The sequence below is a fragment of the Aulonocara sp. 'chitande type north' Nkhata Bay genome, linkage group LG15 (genome assembly GCF_057382095.1).
Source record: "Aulonocara sp. 'chitande type north' Nkhata Bay isolate Kocher_YH1m ecotype deep benthic linkage group LG15, A_spYH_male_GT1.1, whole genome shotgun sequence".
Lineage (NCBI taxonomy): Eukaryota > Metazoa > Chordata > Actinopteri > Cichliformes > Cichlidae > Aulonocara > Aulonocara sp. 'chitande type north' Nkhata Bay.
Genome location: NC_141358.1, coordinates 36,065,485 through 36,087,705, shown reverse-complemented (window position 1 = coordinate 36,087,705; position 22,221 = coordinate 36,065,485). Strand labels below are relative to the sequence as shown.

Here is a 22,221-nt window from a genome sequence, read left to right as displayed (position 1 = left end):
TCAATTGTGTCTTGTCTAGGGACAGAAATGAAAAAAATAAAATAAAATTTAATGATCATGGAGTGTACTACGCCTCTGCCGAACCCTAATTCCCTCCTGGACTTGTTCCCCACATCTTTTGGACTGGGTGAACTCTCTGTTGCCCAGTCTAACTTCACACAGAAGATCATTTTCTTCAGACTCCAGCATTTCTCTTCAACTTTAAAGCATTAAAAAAAAGATCAGTGTTATCTGTTGGATGTTTGATTTGTTGTCTCTGTCCATCCAAAATAATCAGACTTCTCTACAAAACTCACCCAGTGAAATAATGAAAATGTAATTTTATGGGTGTCATAGATTGATCCATCAGTGAGTCTGTCGTGTAAAAGGATGTATGGCAGTTGTGGAATTAAAAGAAAATATATCGTTGCAACATGGCTTGCATTTAGCATTTATTTTATTGTGTTTAATAAAATCATTGTTTGACTGAACTAATCTGGGACAGTGTTGGTTTGTTCTTATCCTCAATATTAAAGAATCAGGACACAGTGTATTGTAGAATGAAAAAGAAACTTAGAGATCATGCTGTAACAAGCAAACTCCCCTCAGAGAGACAGAGATGCAGGAACGGGGAGTTTTATAAAAGAGCTGAGCACACCGGACTGAAAACGCTCCACTTTAAACCATCATCAGTATCAACTTTCTTAATGTTTTTATTGTGTTTGTTAATGTTCAGTGAGGTTACAGAATGTGGCATTTGAAACCAACTGCTACTTAAAAAATGTTGCTCCCTTCTGTAGGGCTAGCTTGGTGCTGATACCTGCACTTGCTCTGGTGACACTTTAGCCTTATAGTATAAAAGCTATAAAGGATACTGTTTTGAACATTCAAGCAGGAGAAAGTAAAAATATTTGTATAAAAATGTAGGGAGTAAAAGCCAATGAAGGTAATACTGGACTTTATAGACTCATTCTTTCAGCCATGCTGGCATTGTTGTGGATATTAATGCTAGTCTGTCAGTCCGTTAATAAAGTGCTTTGGATTGTTATTTTGTCATGACTTGGCTGTTCCAGCCATTCCTCTCTTGCTTCCTGGCAGTGTGTGACAAGAGTCTTCATTTCCTCAAATCCTGCTGGGAATTTAGGGACCAGGCTGTTACATCAGCCTACATTATTGTACCTAGTTATGCAATCAGTCCTCTCTTTATCCTACTTCTCTGTGGATTCCTGTTAAGAAGATTAAACTCTTACTTGACGTAACTTACCTGCCTAACTACTCTTGATAGCACACACTAGAAGAACTTACCTCTACACTAACAGTAAACACCACCTGGTCAGTATGAATGCTGCATGCATCAGAGCTTAACACCCATGAATCACCTTTTTTCCAGAAATGATGACAAACCAAGCAATGGCTCAATGGCTTCAGTTTACTGGAGCTGAGGTTTGAAAGGGTTTTATGTTGGATTTATCAGTCTTAACAAAGGTGTTTTATTTAATTTAAATGTTAACTGTAACCTGAAAATTGACAGCTATAGAAAAAAAAGAATACTAAATGTGTCAGAATAAAAAGTTTCACAGAACAAGAAATTACAAGTATTGCCTAAAGTGCTAAAATGTTTGCTGTTGTGAGCAGATGGTTTTCTCAGAGCTATAACAGGAAACTGCTCAGAAACCCAAGAGCTGAACAAGGAAACCACAGTTTTCAGCTGTTTCTCTTTTCCTGTAATGTTAGATCAGTCGATTTTCTTCTGTTGTCGATCTGGAGGGCCCACAACCCCTGTACAGGAAATTTCTTTTGATTATTAAAAAGTCTGAGTCTTCTGTGCTCAACCATTACAACATTTAACATGATTTCTGTTGTTCAAAAGTATAACAGGGATCAGAGACATAGTTCTTATCTCCTTGGTCCGAGACAAGAATATAAAAGGCTAATGATGGATCACATTTACATACACAAAATCTTGAAATTTCCACTACTCGGGATGAGCAGTTTTAAAGTCCGTCGATGAGACAATGCCTCTGTCAGTGCGCCCCAGGGTGGCTGTGGCTACAATGTAGCTTGTCATCACCAGTGTGTGAATGTGTGTGTGAATGGGTGGATGACTGGATATGTAAAGCGCTTTGGGGTCCTTAGGAACTAGTAAAGCGCTATATAAATACAGGCCATTTACAATGGTTATACTTACACAAAGAGGCCTGTGGATTTTGGAAGAAGTAATCAAATATTTGCAATTCTGCTAAACTTTTCCTGCTGGTTGTGGTTTGAAAGAGGAACATGGGTCCATTATAATACAATAATATAGGCTTATGACTGAAGGAAAATAAATTTGGTCAACATCCTCTAGGAAGCATAAATGTGTTCAGTATATTTTATTGCATTCTGTATGTTTCATTTGCTGGTAACCAAGAGAAACAGCCACACCACTCAGGGGTAACCAAAATGTATTAAGTTCATCCAACGGTGATGGTGCATTACAAGGCGTTTTTTGAACACTATTGGAACCAATGATTATTAATTTAGACAGCTGGAATGAGAAATATGCTAATTCTCGTGTAATGTGCATCATAGGTCCTTGAAATGTTCCTTGAAAAGTGAATTCTAACGAGAAGTTGCACAAGTTCTGACATCAGTATTTCACTTTTGAAAGTTGTATGGGTTTGTATGTGTGGGGTGACAACAGCCTGGTGACAAACAGTTGATGAGTTTTCTGAAAATCAGGAAATCCTTTTAAACTTCCTGTCTCACACAGACAGACACGCAGCGCAAAAGTCAGAAAAGTAACTCTGTGTTTGTGGCTACAAAGTAACAAAATGAGGACTTCTGATGGTCGCATGTGACAATACACGACCCGACGAGTGATTGCACATATTCCTGTAAGTATAAAAGATATTTTTACATACTTCCTACTCAGAAACATCCACTTCCACTGTATATCGACAAGTATTATGTCACATTATGAAGAATGTGTTTGATCTATGGATTAATCTGTCTTTAGCTCTTTATAAATGGCTATTCAAAGAAGCTTTTACAGCATGTCCATATTGTGGGATATTTTTCTATAACAGTGACTCCTTAAGTTGTTATGGTGATCTTTAAAAAAATAATAATAAAAAAACATTCTTAAAATTGATCCTAATATACGGTATTTGAAAGACATTGAAAGACAAAGTCAAATAAATGTACTTATTACATTGAAACTGTAAGTCACATGTTCTCACATAGTGTTAATTTGGGCTACGGCAAAGCGTGGTAACCAGTTTCACTTGAGGACGGGAATCCCCGCAAAACTACAATTGACTTTTCAAAAGCTTTCTGAATGCTTTTATATGGATGTGAATACTGAATATGGGGTCTGTCCAGGTTTACATCATATTCGGTATATGATGTTTATCTAGAATGCAGGGTTATGCATATTACTGTATAGCATACGACTTCATCCTATACAAGCAGGAGCCTGCATTAAGGTTTACAAACACAAATTGACATTTAAGGACTTACCTTTAATTAATTTGAGTGCTACTGAAAGGAATAGTTATCCTGTTAATATTTGGTAAATGTTTCCTGTGAGCTCTCTGTCACAGATCAGTATTTGATCTCTTTTAACAAAAGTATTAAGCAAAAATTTAAATATGATCAAAAATATTAATTATATTAAAGAGCTTGGTGGAAAAACATAAAAAATAATGTTGGCTATTACCAATAATGTAAATCTATGACATAAACCTTACATTGGATGCTGGTCTAATTTATCTGTGTATATATAATCATGCAATATATTTGCATGTGGACAATATTTTTTCAGCTCCAAGATTATGTTATTTTCTCTTTTTATTTTATTATTCTCTTTTTCATCCTTGCAATTATTTCCCATACAGACATTTCTTGCAGCCCAGAGCAATATTTAAGTTTATTCCCAGTATTTTACAAAACATTAAACATTTTTTGTTATTTTTAAGAAACACCACAATAACAGGTTCTTGATCCTAACAGAATAGTACACTGTAATTTTATCAAGCATTGTTTACGTAGACCACCAGAGAGTTCACTGCTACAGTAAACTGCATAAACACTTCACTGAAATTGTCTTGTAAAAGCACTATTAGTGTTACAAGCTAAAAAGTTAATTTAAAAAAAGCATCCACTGATCTTGGTAAAGATAATATTAAGAAAAGAAAAGACAGCCAAAGGGTGCAGCACCTCAATAGTGATGCACATGATTCCACAATAAAGTAAGTGTGCACACTGGTTGACATAAGAACCAGTGTTAAAATCACTACTATAATACCATTAATCACCAATAGAAACAAAACAAGCAATGTATTAGAATTAGAAGGACAATTAAGATACTATTAGATAATAATTGGAGCTTAATTGGAATTCAAAAGAGAAAAAGACAGTTAGATTCACAGGTAACATAAGTATAACAAATATAAAAGTATGCTATGTCTTTTGTTGACACAGACCAGGTAGGTACAGGTCTGTTTTGTCAAAAGAAGACCTTTGACGTTAATGTATACATGGGTACTGCCTGATGCATGGCTTTTTGTTACCTCACAGTCTCCCACTAACACACCCATTATTCCTCAGCACTAATGAATCTATGAAGGACCTGACTAATCAAGAAAACTACTTAGGACTACACCCTCCTGTGACTTTTCTCCTAATTTATGTTGTTTAAGGTCACAAATTCCTATACAGTTAGCAAGAAAATCCAGTGGTAGTTATCTTTGTAAACAGTCTTTCCAACACATCCCAGTCAGCATTTATATACATACATTTGGGAAATAGGATATGAAACATTTCTTTGGTTTTTGTCCAAGATTTTAATTATTAAGCATTTGGGGCTTTTCCAGGCGTCTGACACCATGTCGTAATGCACCAAGGTACCTTAAAACCTGATTTGAGCCATGACACTGATTCTTATGACACGATGAGTCATAAGCCTATACTGTAAACACTACTGTGATACAATAACACCTTATAACAATAATCTAGGTTTTTTTTCCTGAGTCAATGGGGTTTTATAGAGCTGAATCACTCCCTTGTCATGTACGTGCTGTGCGAGCAGCCAGATTTGGAACCCACAATGCAGGACTTCAGAAACAGAAAAAAATCCCTCTGAACCTGAACCACACAGCATGTAGGTATGAGGGACGATGCAATAAAGGGAGATTGAGATAATATATACACACCGAGTAACAAGGGAAAAGGAAACACTGATTACAGGGGAGGGGACAAGAAAAGTTAAACTGAACGTAGCACGTATTTGACAAGGGGCTATAAAAATAACACACCAAACTAACAATGAGACGGAGACTGAGACATGCAACCTTGACACTGACCAAAGAGGAAAACAAATGTCTGACTAGGAACAGAAAGGGGAACGAAATATAGGGAGACACAACTGAACGAGAAACCTTGGTTAACTTAACAGAGGAGAACAGGAGGACGTGACAGGGGACATAGGGAGACAAACAGCGAACAAATCAGGGAAGATGAGACAGAGAGAGTAAAACTAGAGTTAGAGGACAGGAGGACAAAAGACCAGAGGAAATACCAGGTGACAGGCCAATAAATGAACCTAACAGGGAAACAGTAAAGCATATAAGATGCTGAAAGGTAAGGCTGATGCACATATGAGACAAAGGACAAAACATAGATGAGACAAGAACAGACAGGAAACCAAGAACAGACTAAATAAGAAGCTGGACCTGTGAAACAGTTCCTGACTCAATGACTCAGGAACATTACTAATCTAAAATGGATGAAGTCAAGCTTTGTGGACGTCACAAGAACAGAATAACCTTTTATTGTCACTGTACGTGTACAACAAAAAACAGTTGGAAAACAACTCAGTTATTCAGCATTAGTTATTTAACTCTCCATTTTTTTTACTTTTATGTCAACGCTTCAGCCAATCAAGTCAAAATTGAACCTTCCATGTCAGAACATAAAATGTTCAAGTTATTCCAAGGATTTCTGATTTTCAGTGTAAGTTAATATAAAAAAGGTCACCTGACTACTGACCTCTAAATACATTTTCTGATGTTTATCTGTTGGCTTTATTTTCTGAAGTAACCATGGATCTCAGCGAGGAAGAGTCAACTCCTCTGGTGATCAGAGACCGCGGAGGCAGCCAGAGGTCCAGTTCAAGCACTGTTCCTAATTTACAAGTCAACTTCTTCCCTGTCAAAAAGGAAGCAACAACATTACAGATCACATCTGGACAAATATCTGCTGAAAATGTCTGCATCCAAGCAGGGAAGAAATGTGGTAAGACTGTAATGCATTATGTATTATGTAAGTCACTAATTTTTGTCAGCCATATTCATTATTGTGGGGTTTTTTTCCTCCAGGAATCTTGCCGGTATACCTAAGTCTATTTGGTTTGGCATCTGAAGACCTCTCATTTTGGTATCCTCCTTCTCACATGTTTGACACTGATGAAAACTTAAAAGTCCATTTCAGAGTCAGGTGGGTGTCAAAATGCCTTATTTGATGAGAAAATATATATATATATTTAAGATTCAAATTCAACTTTTCAAATGCTTGTTAATGCGCAGTTTGGCATGTGGACACGGTTAAAACAACTTGCTGAAGTTCAACTCAAACGTCAGAATGGGGAAGAAATGTGATTTAAGTGACTTTGAACACAATATAGCTGTTTGTACCAGACGGACTGATCTGAGTATTTATGAAACTGCTCTACTGGGATCTACCCCACACAGTCATTGCTAGTGTTTGCAAAGAATGGTCTGAAAAAGAAATAAATAACCAATGAGTCAAAGTTCTCTGGGTGAAAAGGACTTCTTGATGTCAGAGGTCGGAGAAGAATGGCCAAAGTGCTTTGAGCTGATAGGAAGACAACGATAACTCAAGCAACTGCATTACAACCAAGACACAGAAGAAAATCTCTGAACCGGGTGCCACTCCTGTTAGCTAAGAACAGGAAACTGATGCCACAGCTCACAAGAGCTCACCAAAGTTTGACAACAGAAGATAAAGTGACAGACAGATAAAGTGGCTATTGAATATTCTTTCATTTGATGAATGTTTAGTGCATCAACTCCTTATACTTAGAATGTTGCTATAAATAATTAGAGTTTGGAGTACTAGTTGAAAGGTTTTTAATGGATCCTGATGTAAAGGTTAGTTTTATATGATTTGATATGCAATGGAGTTCTTTTGTGTTTGAAGGTACTTCTTTGGAAATTGGTTTGGGCAAGAACCAAGATCTTCATACCGCTACAGTTTGACTAGAGACAGAATCAGTCCAGTACTCGACTACAGTGTCATTGACTATCTTTTTGCCCAGGTAAAGTACTAAATAATGATATTATTTTCAAATATATTAAGTAAAGATTTTTATTAATTAACATAATTAATTTAAATTATGTTATACTTTATGAAATTCTTTATTTTATTTTAATTTTAAGAATCGAGACTGATAGAAAGTGATTAGATAAATGTTTTTCTATTTTAAGTACCGATTTCTAGTAAGATGAAATATTTACAATTTCTATTATTGAAAATGGTGAGATTCTTCAATTTAATTCATTAGCAAAAGTTTATCCAACCATGTACTGTCTTTGTTGCTTTGAGGTGTCTATTAGTTTTGGTTTTTGTAAAACTGATAGATTAATGTACTACTGCACAATGTAACACAAGTTGTGGCCACAAAAAAACTGCATGCTTGTTATACTAGTAGATGTGACGATAATAAGTCCAATTGATTTCTTTTGGTGTTTAGCTTCGAAATGACTTCATTGAAAGTAAGGCAGGCATAGCCCCACCATTGACTCTTCAGGAGGAATGCCTTGGCCTTGCAGTGCTCGACTTGTGGAGAATGGCCAAGGAGCGCAACCAGAGTGTTAGAGAGCTCTGCAAGACTGTCAGGTATTTACAGTTGAGACTGTATCATTGCTTATACAACAATCCATTCTAGTTTGCAATCATTACACCAAATATTATTCCTCTTTAGCTACAAATCCTGCCTTCCCATGTCACATCGCCATGACATCCAGAAACGAAACCGGCTGGACCGCTACCGAATTAGAAATACCCTCAAGCGTTTCTTAAAGAAGCTTGGCAACTGCTCCGTAGATGAGTGCAGCCTGAAACTCAAGTACCTGATTGAGCTGTCTGGCATTGAGCCTTCTGTTGGAACGGAAACCTTCCAAGTGAATCATTCTTCCTCCCATCCAAAGTCAGACTTCTCTCTTGTGCGGGTCACAGGGGAAACAGGAATCCAAACCGCTGGAAGTATCAATAACAGCCAGGTAAGATGACTGAAGAAGATCGAGTTTAGTTTGTAGTTGGTTAACTGCTATCATTTTCCTGCTTTAATATCTCTACTACGCTACTAAACAGATCAAAATGCTATTTGGTTGATAGGTTTTGTCAAGAGTTGAGTGGCAGACCTTCTGTGATTTTCAAGAAATCATTGACATCAGTATACAGCGGGTATGCCATGAGCAGGTTCCCCAAGACAGCAGGATGGTGACTATAACACGAAAGGATGACAGCTGCTTGGTAAAAAAAACAACATATTTTACACTTAAACCATTGCAATATATATATGTGTGTGTATATATATATATATATATATATATATATATATATATAAATAAAAACACCCAGCACGCCCCTGCGGGCAGTTTATCCTTCAAGCTCGGGTCCTCTACCAGAGGCCTGGGAGCTTGAGGGTCCTGCGCAGTATCTTAGCTGTTCCCAGGACTGCGCTCTTCTGGACAGAGATTTCCGATGTTATTCCCGGGATCTGCTGGAGCCACTCGCCTAGCTTGGGAGTCACCGCACCTAGTGCTCCGATTACCACGGGGACCACCATTACCTTCACCCTCCACATCCTCTCGAGCTCTTCTCTGAGCCCTTGGTATTTCTCCAGCTTCTCGTGTTCCTTCTTCCTAATATTGCTGTCATTCGGAACCGCTACATCGATCACTATGGCCGTCTTCTTCTGTTTGTCTACCACCACTATGTCCGGTTGGTTAGCCACCACCATTTTGTCCATCTGTATCTGGAAGTCCCACAGGATCTTAGCTCGGTCATTCTCCACCACCCTTGGGGGCATCTCCCATTTTGACCTCGGGACTTCCAGGTTATACTCGGCACAGATGTTCCTGTACACTATGCCGGCCACTTGGTTATGGCGTTCCATGTATGCCTTGCCTGCTAGCATCTTGCACCCTGCTGTTATGTGCTGGATTGTCTCTGGGGCATCTTTACACAGCCTGCACCTGGGGTCTTGCCTGGTGTGATAGACCCCAGCCTCTATGGATCCTGTACTCAGAGCTTGTTCTTGTGCTGCCATGATTAGTGCCTCTGTGCTGTCTTTCAGTCCAGCTTTGTCCAGCCACTGGTAGGATTTCTGGATATCAGCCACCTCCTCTATCTGCCGGTGGTACATACCGTGCAGGGGCCTGTCCTTCCATGATGGTTCCTCGTCTCCCTCCTCTTTCTTGGGTTTCTGCTGCCTGAGGTATTCACTGAGCACTCGGTCAGTTGGGGCCATCTTCCCAATGTATTCTTGGATGTTCCTTGTCTCATCCTGGACTGTGGTGCTGACACTCACCAGTCCCCGGCCCCCTTCCTTCCGCTTAGCGTACAGCCTCAGGGTGCTGGACTTGGGGTGAAACCCTCCATGCATGGTAAGGATCTTTCTTGTCTTTATGTCAGTGGCTTCTATCTCCTCCTTTGGCCAGCCTATTACCCCAGCAGGGTACCTGATCACGGGCAGGGCGTACGTGTTGATGGCCCGGATCTTGTTCTTACCATTCAGCTGACTCCTCAGGACTTGCCTGACCCTCTGCAGGTACTTGGTGGTTGCAGCCTTTCTAGCGGCCTCTTCATGGTTCCCATTTGCCTGCGGGATCCCCAGGTACTTGTAACTGTCCTCTATGTCTGCAATGTTGCCTTCTGGTAGTTCAATCCCCTCAGTTCTGACTACCTTCACTGTCTTTAATATATATATATATATATATATATATATATATTTTACTGTTTGGATGTAAATATGAACAATTTAAAAGCTATTCGCATCAAATTAGTGTCCTCGGGCAACTGTATCCCTTCTACTTTTGTATTGCTTCTCCAAAGCTCCCTGTTCTGGCTACGTGGATGACATTTGGCTTGCTGGGGTGGAAAAGTTGCAAATTTGTACCATCTGGCCAAAACTGGTCATGGCATAACACCAAACCTTTAATCGTAGATGGACCGATGTTGGTGATGTTTGTATGTTGAATAGAATTCTACCCAGACCATCTCTGGACCAGAAGTGAGAAATATTCATCAGATAATGTCATTTGTGGCGGGTGAAGTTAATGTGTTGGAGTCTTACAATTATCCCATTCTTTCTGTGATGTGAGGAAAGCTGTTATATCCATAGGAAGTCAGTTAACGAGTTAGGACAAGTGGTGGACCCAAAAGTATGAGACATCAAGTTTCCATCACCACTGAAAAATGCTTTTTCCCCTCCTCATTCTTTTTTCAAGAAGGCTTTCAAATTTTGCTTAGTTGAAATTAATTAATACAGAGATAGTAGAGAGCAGTTTGTCTTTCTAGAAAGTCTAACAATGGTGTCCATTTCAGGAGTAACTTGACTGAGCATCATTGTAACACCCCAGACATTGGTTCAACTTTTAGTTTGGAAGTATTTTTGTACCATGACTAAGCAAACACTTGATGGTTATTCAGTGTTGTAATGCTTGCTGACGCTGTCAAACAATGGTCCTTTAACTTAAAGCTAAAACTAGAGAAGAGGACAAGAACACAGAGGGCCAAATGCAGCAAGCAGGGTGTGCAGTGAGTAATAAATGTCTGCCTACAAATGGTTCATAGCCAGAGGCCCAACTCCCGTGACTACTGATGGTCCTTAGGATAAATGTTGGCTAGGTTTGATCCATAATGTGATGTGGGAAGTCCATGGTAAGACTCCACGGTACACGTGGCATCAGTCAGAACGGGAGTTTGAAAACCTAACTTAGTCCCCTAAGTGGTCCAGTAATGCAACAGGAGACTAACAGGAGACTAACTTTTTTTGTGTGTGACTACTTTCATTACAGGAAGTCAAGTTCCAGAGTCTCAAAGAGGCACTTTCGTTTGTGTCACTTGTTGATGGTTACTTCAGACTGACCACGGACTCAAGCCACTTCTTCTGCCAAGACATTGCTCCGCCAAGTATTCTAGAGGGAATCAAAAACCATTGTCATGGCCCAATAACGTGCGTCAATTTAATCATTACTTAATCAGACGCCAGCTTTTACACACACACCCACCCACCCACACACACACACACACACACACACACACACACACACACACACACACAGATAGATAGATAGATAGATAGATAGATAGATAGATAGATAGATAGATAGATAGATAGATAGATAGATAGATAGATAGATAGATAGATATATTCTGATTTGTTTTTATGCTGTTTGAGCAGATCAGAGTTTGCAGTCAACAAATTGAAAAAGTCAGGATACAAAGGTGGTACCTTCCTTCTGCGGCAGAGTCCGAAGAACTATGACAACTTTTTCCTCACTGTTTGTGTTCAGGTACAGATATAGACAAAAACCTTTGTTTAAATGTTTTTTGTCACCCACTTCATGTTAAAGAAGCATCTGCTCAATCCGATGTGCAAGAGTGTTTCCCATGGCTTACATTTTGACTCAAGTGTTTGGATTCTTGCTTCTGATCAAAAATCACCCTCTTATTTTTGCAGACTCCACTTGGACTTGATTATAAAGACTGTCTCATTAATAAAAATGAGCACTACAGCCTCTTTGGTGTCCAGAAATCATTTTCCAGCTTGAGAGAGCTTACCAGCCACTATCAACACAATAAGCTCCTGCTGGCTGAAGTACCTGTCAAGTTAACCTGCTGCTGTCCACCCCGACCCAAAGGTATGTTTCTTCAAGCTACAGATGACATTATCTGCCTTGATCGCCAAAAATACAAGGGCAAACACACAGAGAGATGTGACCCTGATACTTCATTTTGGCCATCTACTTCCTGAAATTCAGCACCATGACTAGACAAGAGGCTAAATTAATAAGCTAGCTTATCTAGTTAGCTAGGCGCAGTGAGTAAACACTGTGACAACTGGGATGCTTGTTTTCACTAGTGAAAAAGAAACATAAAAAGTACTTGCCAAAATAAGTTCAGAGCCAACTACCAAGAGTATCCTATAGTGCAACTTCTTTCACAGAGGAGCTGCCACCTGCTGGCCATTAGAAACAGTGCAGATTAATGGCACTGTAAGACTTTGCTGTTAAGAGCAGCAGGTTATGTCCATATTTTTTGACGGGTCTGTTACAGGAAAATCAAAGTGTGATTACATATTTGCATCAACTGCATGCCAATTTTTGCAATAGAGTACATACTGTTCTGATTTTTTTTTAAATATGAAATTGTCATATTACAGTTGTCTCATAATCTAAGTTTTATTGTTTCAATTAATCTGTGCAAGCTATCAATTGTAGCAGTAGAAACAAATGAACATCCACATGGTTACAATGTGTAACTGTCACATTCAGTATTCTGAACTACATCAAGGATATAGAAAAAAACATTACTAGGACACATGTACTGTCAAATCTACAGTTGCTCGACAATTTTCTGTGCACTCATCATCATTCAATTCTTGTTTGAGGTAATATATGTCTGAAAGATTGAAGATTTTATAAGAAATATTATGTTTTCTGCTGTTTTTAAAGAGCTCACAAATTTGATCATCATACGCAACTGCAGCTCTGTAGAAGCTCCAGGCTCTCCAACAACCGAAAGGAACAAATTCAGTCACATCCAGTTTCATATGATCAAATATGAGGACCTGAGCTGTGTAAGTTGATCTGCATGTTGTGCCAATCAGGCCAGTTGGTACTTCTGATGACTGTCAGTACAAAACTTCTTCTACTTGTTTTCTTCTTTTTCCATCTACTCCTTTTTTAGTGAAAGCAGAGCAGGAGCATTAATGAAAAATATACCTTTATCCTAACATAACAGGCATTTCTTGCTTGCTAGCTTTGGACGAGAAGTGGTGCATACCTATAGTGGTGAACTCATTTTTTAAACAGTAAACGGCAATTATTTATAAACTATCTGTATCATTAAATTTCTATTGAAAAATTAATGTTAACTCAGAGGTAGGCAACAGCAGCCCACTTCCCCCAGCTGCTATCCTTCATTTTGGATTTATTTTCCTGCATTGTTCTATTGGGGTAGCTCTTCAGCCCCATGTAGAGAGAGGGATTCTGGGAATCCAAACAATCCTATAGCTATGATGTCAACCACATCTCCAGTGGTTCCTCCTGCACCTTTCACAAACAACAGACTAGATGGATATGGAATAGTTGTTGGTTATTTTTCTTTGAATTGTAATTTTTAATTGTTTATTACCTTAACTTATTCCTTTCTGACATGAACAGTAGCACCCTGTATTACAGCTTCCATGTGTTTATGATATTTCATAACTGCAACAAGATTTGCAAAGATTTGCACAGCACCTATGTACCCTGTGAAATTGTCCTGAATTTCGGATATCTATCTATAGAGAGAGAAAGCATGTGATAGGGTGCCAAAAGAGTAATTGTGATAGTGCACAAGGAAGTCAGAAATATGTAAGGATGGTGTATTAGGACTGTGAGACATTGGTGAAGTGTGCAGTTGGGGTGATAGATGGGTTCATGGTGAGGGTGAGATTATATAAGGGATCGGCTCAGACCCCCGTATTGTTTGCTATGGTGATATACAGCTTAACAGATGAGATCAGGCAGGAGTCTCTATAAATTATGATGTTTGCAGATGATATTGTGATCTGTAGTGAGAGTGGGGAGAGGTGGAAAAGAGTCTGGAGACATTGGGGTGTGCAATGGAGAGAAGAGGAATGAAAGTCAATAGAAGTAAGACAGAATACATGTGTGTGAATGAGAACAGGGCAGGTGTAACAGCGAAGCTCTGAGGAGCAGAGGTAGTGACGCTAGAAGAGTTTCAATACAGACAGTGGCACGGACATAAGACAGGACGTGGAGCTAAAGGTGCTTGAGTGTAAGATTTCTGCTTGGAGTGACCAAGATGGATAAGATTAGAAACTGGTATTTTAGAAGGACAACTTAGGTTTAGATGGTTTGGGCATCAGAGGAGAGATCGTTGCTATATTGGACAAATTATGTTGAAAATGGAGCTGCCAGGCAGGTGGAAAAGAGGAAGACCTCAGAGGAGGCTCATGGATGTAGTGAAGGAGGACATGAAGAGGGTTGGCGTGACAGAAGAGGATGCTGAGGATAGGGTGAAATAAAAGCAGATGATCTGCTGTAATGACCCTTAAGTAGCTGAATGAAGAACAAGAGCTGGCACCCTTTATCGTGATTTCTGGAAGACTGATTCAGAGTTGTGCTTTTTAACAACAGTATAATCATTAGCTGAATTTCATACGAAAATAGTTACACTATATGGGACAGTCCCAATATTCTGTCAGCTGACACAGTCACATCAAGGGGTTCTCAACAGGAACAGTCCTACACGAGTCTTCTTCAGCAGAGATTTGTTGCAAATCTATTATTCTAAGGAGACACAACTCGAGTATTGTGATTAAAATGTTTATTCTTTATCTCAACAATATGCAACGTATCTATTCACACTTTCTTGGTTTGAGCCGAGACCTGAAAGTGTAAATGTCTGCCCCTGCTTCTTCTACAACTGCTCATACCTCCATTACAGCTACAGTTGTGTCTTTTTAAATGAATAACGCTGTGGCACTAACAAATACTGCTAATGCTGCTACTGTGACGCTATAGCCACGGTAATCTAAAAAGAATCGCTGAGCTATAATGTTGTTTATGATGGATACTTTCCCAATCAGGACGAAAGCCTCGGTCAGGGCTCTTTCACTCGAATCTTTAAAGGCAAAAAAATTGACATTCATGACGGGGAGAAACGTGTGACCGAAGTTCTGCTGAAAGAGCTCGATGCGACTCACAAGAACTGCTGGGAGGTGACTTTATACATACCTAAGTATTTTTTTTAAAATGTATTTGTTTCTTATGACTAACACATGCTTTTTGACCATTTCAGTCATTCTTTGAAGCTGCCAGCCTGATGAGTCAGATTGCACACAGACACCTGCTCCTTGTATACGGTGTTAGTGTTCACGGAGCAAAGAGTGAGTTAAAACTAAGTTCCATGATCGCATTGACTGTTTTTGTTGTTTTGTGTTTTGTTGTTTGCTAGTAAGCCCAGTAAAGCTGAATGTTGTGTTGCTGAATGTTGTACAATCAGTGTTTCGACTGACACAAGTAGTTGTAATTTCAAAGCTGACAGTTATTTGGTTAACTTTGTCTCATATCATGTGGCCCTAGCTCAGGCGCTGCTCTGCGAGTGAGCGCTCTGTGTTTTGGTTTGAAGTACAGCTGTTGAAACAAACCTTGTTGTGCCTTTCAGACATCATGGTGCAGGAGTATGTCAAGTACGGGGCCCTTGACCTTTACTTGAAAAGGGGGAGATCTGTATCAGTGAGCTGGAAACTTGACGTAGCCAAACAGCTCGCATCAGCCCTCAACTTCCTGGTAAGGAAGATTTACCGATGTGGAAATGAGAAGAAGGCAGCCTAGAGCAGGCCTGACTGTAGATTGCGTGATGTGCAAATAAATGTTCTTTAAAATGTCATGTTTTACCAGGTATTTTAAAATACATAACTGCTGTGAACAGTAGAATTAATGCAAAGGATGAAGTGTTTCCTAATAACACTAAACAAGCAAACAGGTATTTTTCTGTCCTGCTTACTTTGAAATGTAGTTGCTAAAATCACATGTAACCCTCGTACAGGAAGAGAAGAACATTGTTCATGGAAATATCTGTGCCAAAAATCTGCTGCTGGCCAGAGAAGGTGACCCCTCTCAGGGGAGCTCTCCTTTCATTAAGCTGAGTGATCCGGGCATCAGTATGGCCATGGTGGGCAAAGATGGTAAAGCCTTTTTTTTTTATTTAAATTGACTCATTATTTACTGTAATGTATGTATCAGCATTTCTTTATGCAATGGTAACCAATTTTAGCTTTATTCGTTTTATTTTATACCCATTAACATGCCTTACAAAATAAAGGATACTTTTAGCTGCTTCCTTATAGCCAAACAAACAAATAGATGAAGAAACTTAATTAATAGAGTTGTCGTTTCTCCAGTCATTCTGGACAGGATCCCCTGGGTGGCCCCCGAGGTGTTGGGCGCTCCAGAAAAACTGACCCTCGAGTGTGATAAATGGAGCTTTGGCGCCACAGTGTGGGAAATCTTTAACAATGGAAACTCCCTGCTACGAGGCTGGAACCTAGATCAGGTATATTATCATATTCCCTGATCTGCAGTTTGTGGTTTTGGAAGGCTTTAAACACTCTAAACTTTTTAGCTGTCTGGGTCAGTGTTACATGATCCCTCAAAGCTCATTGCTGTTATGCAACAATTGCAGAAAATACCTAAACTAGAGGACTCTGTGTGTGAGTTGTAGCTCTGGTTTTGGTTCATAAAGTTCAGCATGCAGAAAAACTGATGCAGTTCAGAATATTATATTAACTTTTCAAGTTGATGTAAATAAAATGCAACACTGTGAAAAGACTACTGAGAATACTGTGTAGATTAAATGAAAATTGCACTTCCTTTTCTGTGAATTTTCAGTCGTTAGAAAAATTGTTGTACAAACATTAAATGGTGCTATGTGGTGCTAAATGTGTTGTGTTTGTTTTTGTTTTTATTTGCAGAAGAAGCAGTTTTATGAGAGTTTCCAGCAGCTGCCTCCCTCTCAGTGGACAGAGCTAGCAGATCTGATCAGTCAGTGTATGGACTACCAGGCAGACTTCAGACCTTCATGTCGCAGTATTATCCGTCAACTCAACAGTCTCATCACTTCAGGTAAAGATGCGTACCATACTGTTCTGGTAATCAGCTGACACATGCATGTTAAAACTGTCCTTTAAAACATAAATTAATTAGATAAATAAAATTAATTCAGTTAATACCACAATACTTTGACTAACTTTTTGTATCAGATATAATCCTTAGAAAAGAAGACATAGATAACAAATTATGGTGTTTTATGAAATGTAAATAAAACAGAATCCATGATTTGCAAATCTTATAAACCCGTATGTTATTCAGAATAGAACATAGAAAACATAACTGATGTTTAAAGTGAGACATTGTATTACTTCATGAAAGATATGAGCTGATTTAGAGTTTGATGGCAGCCAAAAATCTCAAACAATTTGGAATGCAAGTGACAAAAGTCAGCGCTAATAAAGAACAGCATCCTAAAGAGGTAACATTTCTCTGAAGTGAAGACGGGTGGAGGTTCACCAGTTCTGCAAAAAAATACCTCTACAAATTATGGGTCAATTTCAGAATAATGTTCCTCAATATAGAATTGCAAAGACTTTGAATATGTCATCACATGATGCCATCAAAAGTTTCAGAGAATCTGGAGAAATCTCTGTGTGCAAGTGACAAGGCCTAAAATGAATATTGGATGCCAATGATCACGCAGCACTGCATAAGAACAGGCATGATTCTTTCATTGAAATAACTGCACGGGCTCAGGGACATCTCCAGAAATCGCTGTCTGTAAAACACAATTAACTCTGTCATGCAACTTTATAAAAAACAAAGTTATACGTGAACATGACCCCGGATCATCATCTTCCCTGGATCAGAGATCATTTAAAACAGACTTTGAAATTCTTTTCGCAAAAGTGACCCGAAATAGGCACTCTGGTGGAGTTACTTTGTGTGTGTGTGTTTATAAGTAGTTTTAAACCTTGTGATCCACAAAACAGCATAAGAGTAAAAGAGTAAAAGAAGAACTGACTGCGTTACAGCACCCGCTGCTTGTTGAGAGTAAAAGCGATACGCGCTTTCACGTCTTTTTTTAGCGACTTTTCTTTAGAAAAAAAGTCGCTAAGGGGTCTGAAAACTCGCTAAATATAGCGACAAAGTCGCTAAGTTGGCAACACTGCTTGGCACTTGTGCAGGTGAAGCCAAAGGGAAGATATGCTTCACCATATTTTCTAGTCTTTGGCTTAGAATGAAGTTGGTTTGGAAACATATTCAGCGATGCTTCATCTCCTACCCTGTGTGGGCGCCCCGTCAAAAACCTGTCCATTATGCTAGCAGTGTCCAAGTGTTTTTTGTTTTGTTTTTTTCCTTTTCATACCCCCCCCCCCCCCCCCCCCCCCCCAGGGGACGGGCCCCACACTTTGGGAAGCTCTGAGATAACACAATATAAGTATGTGCATTTCAAAAAATGCTCTAATATACAGTAGTACAGTGAACCTTTTAAATGTAAATTATAGAATAGCAAAGAGAAATCTTTGTTTGTCCTTGTGTTTGTGTGTCTGTGTGATTCGTCCAGGGGTAGCTGTTAAACAGACTACTGTTGCTACCAATAGCTGTTTTCCAAATGGATGATGTTTTAGGTATTACGCTGAGATTCACTGAAGTGAAAATACTGCTGACTGCTAACGTTGCCTTGTTTTTTGCCAGACTATGTGATACTTCATGCTACCGAACCTGTCACACAGAGCCCCGTGTGCAGATCTTACAGCCACCCTCAGCACGACCAGACATTGTTTGAGGAGAGATACTTGCGCTACATCTCCCCTCTGGGAAAAGTAAGTGTGAGGTGACATATAATGGACAGAAGCTTTAAACTAAATAAATGTGTCAAGCTGATGTTATGCTACACAAGCAGGACCTACTATTTGTGCTCATTCTTTATCCGTCTCTTTCATGCATCTACTTTAACTTCAGTTTTTACCTGTGACTTAACACATTTGCAGGGGAACTTTGGCAGCGTGGAGCTTTGCCGTTATGACCCGCTGGGTGATAACACTGGTGAGCTGGTGGCTGTGAAGAAGCTGCAGTCCAACAAGCAGTCAAACCTGGAGGACTTCCAAAAGGAGGTCAACACCCTCCACGTCTTACACTGCGACTACATCGTCAAATACAAGGGAGTCTGCTACAGCATGGGTAAAAAAAAAAACTAAACAATAATAAAATGATCTGCCCCCTGCTTAGACTGTAAAACTCTTAGCTCTCCCTTTCCTGTTTTATAAATGAACTCATTAAGGATTGCTGTGCCACTTCAAAAACATGTTTAAGGTGACTTGTATGACTTTTTTGTAAAAGGTGTAAATGTAAGTGAACCAAGCAAAAGAGCTCGTTGCACTTACTCATTTCCTCTTAAAGCATGAAACTCACACATGTCTCTGTGTTTCAGTGACAAAGATTTGAAAGGACATTATCTGATGAACAACGTTATGGCTTGTCTGTTCACAGGTCGCCTCAGCATGAGTCTAGTGATGGAGTACCTGCCCTATGGCAGCCTTATTGGCTACTTAGAGAAGAACAAACACAACATCAACACCAGGCGGATGTTACTATTTGCTTCTCAAATTTGTAAGGTGCGTGAGCTTGCAAAATGTTAAAAATATGACCTCTGCTATATGGACAGGAATTAATTGTTTGCCCACACAATCATAAATGAGTATCGACTGCACATTCTATGACTTGAAAGTCTTTTGCTTTAACGTGTGCTTGACCTGCTGCTTTTGATAAAGATGATGAACATGTCTTCCCAAGCAAGTGTAAACCAGCAGGATTTAAAGCTGCCTGTGACGCAGCAGGATTACAGATCTGATTGGGCAGGATCTGAAAATTGACGTGACATATGTGAAGCCATTCCTGAACCAGTGCTCACGTTTTCCCTAAGGACCCCAAAGCGCTTTACACATCCAGTCATTCACCCATTCACACACTGGTGATGGCAGCTACATTGTAGCCACAGCCACCCTGGGGTGCACTGACAGAGGCGAGGCTGCCGGACACTGGCGCCACCGGGCCCTCTGACCACCACCAGTAGGCAACGTTTGAAGTGTCTTGCCCAAGGACACAAACTGTCCAAGCCGTGTGTGTGTGTGTGTGTGTGTGTGTGTGTGTGTGTGTGTGTGTGTGTGTGTGTGTGTGTGTGTGTGTGTGTGTGTGTGTGTCTAATGCAGAATATTTCTCTGCTGTGTGGACCGGTTCAGTTTTGGCAGTTTATTCTTATCTGCTGTGTAACGATGACGCACATTTTAGAGTTGTATTAGAAGGTGACAAGAAGAATTAATAGCTAAAAATATTTACCTTCTAATACCATATAGCTTATTATATTTCCCCCACAGACACACACAAATACATAGACTTTCCACAGTTCTACGTGTTGCAAATCTTTAAAAAAAAAAAACTTAAAACACAGAGGGAGATTGACAGAGCTAAAAATAAAAGTGTCTTTCGTTTGTTTCTAATTCTGTCAGGGGATGGAGTACCTGCAGAGCCTGCGTTATGTGCACCGAGACCTTGCAGCCCGAAATATCCTTGTAGCCAGTGAGACGCTGGTAAAAATCGCTGATTTTGGGCTGACCAAGGTCATTCCACATAATAAGGACTACTACCGTGTCACCCAACCAGGAGAGAGCCCCATCTTCTGGTAGATTTCCACTAGTTTCACCAATAAAAATCTAATAACTGCTTTTCAATGAATCAGCTACTTTCTTGTGTCGATGGTGTGGTTACTAGCTGTTAATACTTCCTAATATGACTAAATGAAAGACACGAATAAAACCAAACATGAGACAGTGCTTATTTTTAAAAGAAATGCTTCTCAGAAAAGAATATGTAATGTTGAAAAGTGAAGCATAAGCTATGAGATAGATTTCCTCTGCTTGAAGATCACAGTTGCCCCATTACTCGGGATTATTCTGTGCTCTAATGGTCATGCATTTACTGCAGGTATGCCCCAGAGTCCATCACTGAGTCCAGATTCTCCCAAAAATCAGATGTCTGGAGTTTCGGGGTTGTTCTTCATGAAATCTTCTCTTACTGTGATATAAGTTTCAATCCGAAAAGAGTAAGAAAATGTACAATTGTTACAAATGTGTCTGGAAAATGCTTCAGCTTAAATATGGATTCCCATGGCTTACTGTTTTGTTTCAGCTTTATATGCAGGAGATTGGGCACAACGTGCTGGGTACATCCATTTCAGTGCATCTGGCAAATCTACTGAAGGGTAACTGGAGGTTACCACCACCTTTAAACTGCCCGCCCAAGGTACGTTTGCTCTGTGCGGTCGAAACTGTAGTTTTTTCGGAATACTTTTTGATCTTTGCTATTGTGAGTAAATCAGACCTTTGGAGAAACGACTTTCTTATCTGTCTTACATAAGATAAGATAAGATAACTCTTTATTGTCATTGCACAGTCATACATAGTACAGTAGTACAATGAAATTGGAAAAACTGTCCTACGTCGGCACTACATATAACACAACACGACACGATATGACACATCACAACGTAACAAACAACACAACACAGTATATTAACTTAGTATAAAAAAGAAGAATAAGTGTATGTGTATTGCACACTGTTATTATTGCACATTAATTATTATTGCACCTTGTTATAAATATAAATATTATTGTTATCGTTTTAAACATTGTTACCTCCCCCTAAAAAGTCCAGGGAGGTATCCAGTCAGGTCAGCTATTTACATTGATCAGGGCTATTGCCCTGTTGTAAAAGCTGTCCTTGAGTCTATTTGTTCGGGACCTCAGCAGCCTGAACCTCCTGCCAGACGGCAGCAGCTTAAACACCCGGTGTCCTGGGTGTGTGCATCAGCAATAAAGTAATTTCCCTTCTATCCTTTTATTACACAATGTTTATCCTTGCTCATATTACTTTCATTGTAATGCCAGGTGTACCTTATGATGAGGCAGTGCTGGGCACATGACTTTGATGAGCGTCCATTTTTCTCCAACCTTGGAAACGAAATTGAAACTATGATCCAGGATGAAAGAGAGAACTCTAAAGGCTGACGAGGATACAAGATACTTACTCTTTGTTCAAAAGGAAATCAAGTTTAAATGAGTACATGTTCACAAGTTCTCAGGAGTGAACATCCAATTATGGGAGTATGCGCAGGCTGACTTATTTATGATAGATCTCTGGGTACACTGGTTCTGATAAGCTCTGCTTAGGCTCTTTCAAGTTGATATCACAGCAAAGCCTAGGTTATTATATTTTTATATTTTTTATATTGTATATTTTTCCAGTTTTCACTCTGAACTTTTTGCAGAGATTTAATGGTTGCTAGAGATTGCTAGTTTTTTGTTTGTTTTTTTTTTGGGGGGGGGGGGG

General features: G+C 39.4%; 1 protein-coding gene across 1 annotated transcript; it reads left to right on the top strand.

Annotated features, from left to right (window-relative positions):
* Positions 1-2,724: 2,724 nt before the first annotated feature.
* Positions 2,725-22,215, top strand: jak3 (Janus kinase 3 (a protein tyrosine kinase, leukocyte)). The gene is made up of 24 exons (XM_086263209.1): positions 2,725-2,855; positions 6,058-6,255; positions 6,339-6,456; positions 7,180-7,297; positions 7,733-7,878; positions 7,964-8,261; positions 8,377-8,514; positions 11,064-11,221; positions 11,450-11,561; positions 11,729-11,909; positions 12,723-12,847; positions 14,867-14,998; positions 15,079-15,166; positions 15,445-15,569; positions 15,829-15,967; positions 16,184-16,335; positions 16,754-16,904; positions 18,531-18,658; positions 18,827-19,016; positions 19,326-19,450; positions 20,342-20,514; positions 20,817-20,934; positions 21,021-21,134; positions 21,780-22,215. The coding sequence occupies exons 2-24, from the start codon at positions 6,063-6,065 to the stop codon at positions 21,897-21,899; spliced, it is 3,342 nt and encodes a 1,113-aa protein (XP_086119335.1). The 5' UTR covers positions 2,725-2,855; positions 6,058-6,062; the 3' UTR covers positions 21,900-22,215.
* The last annotated feature ends 6 nt before the right edge of the window (positions 22,216-22,221 follow it).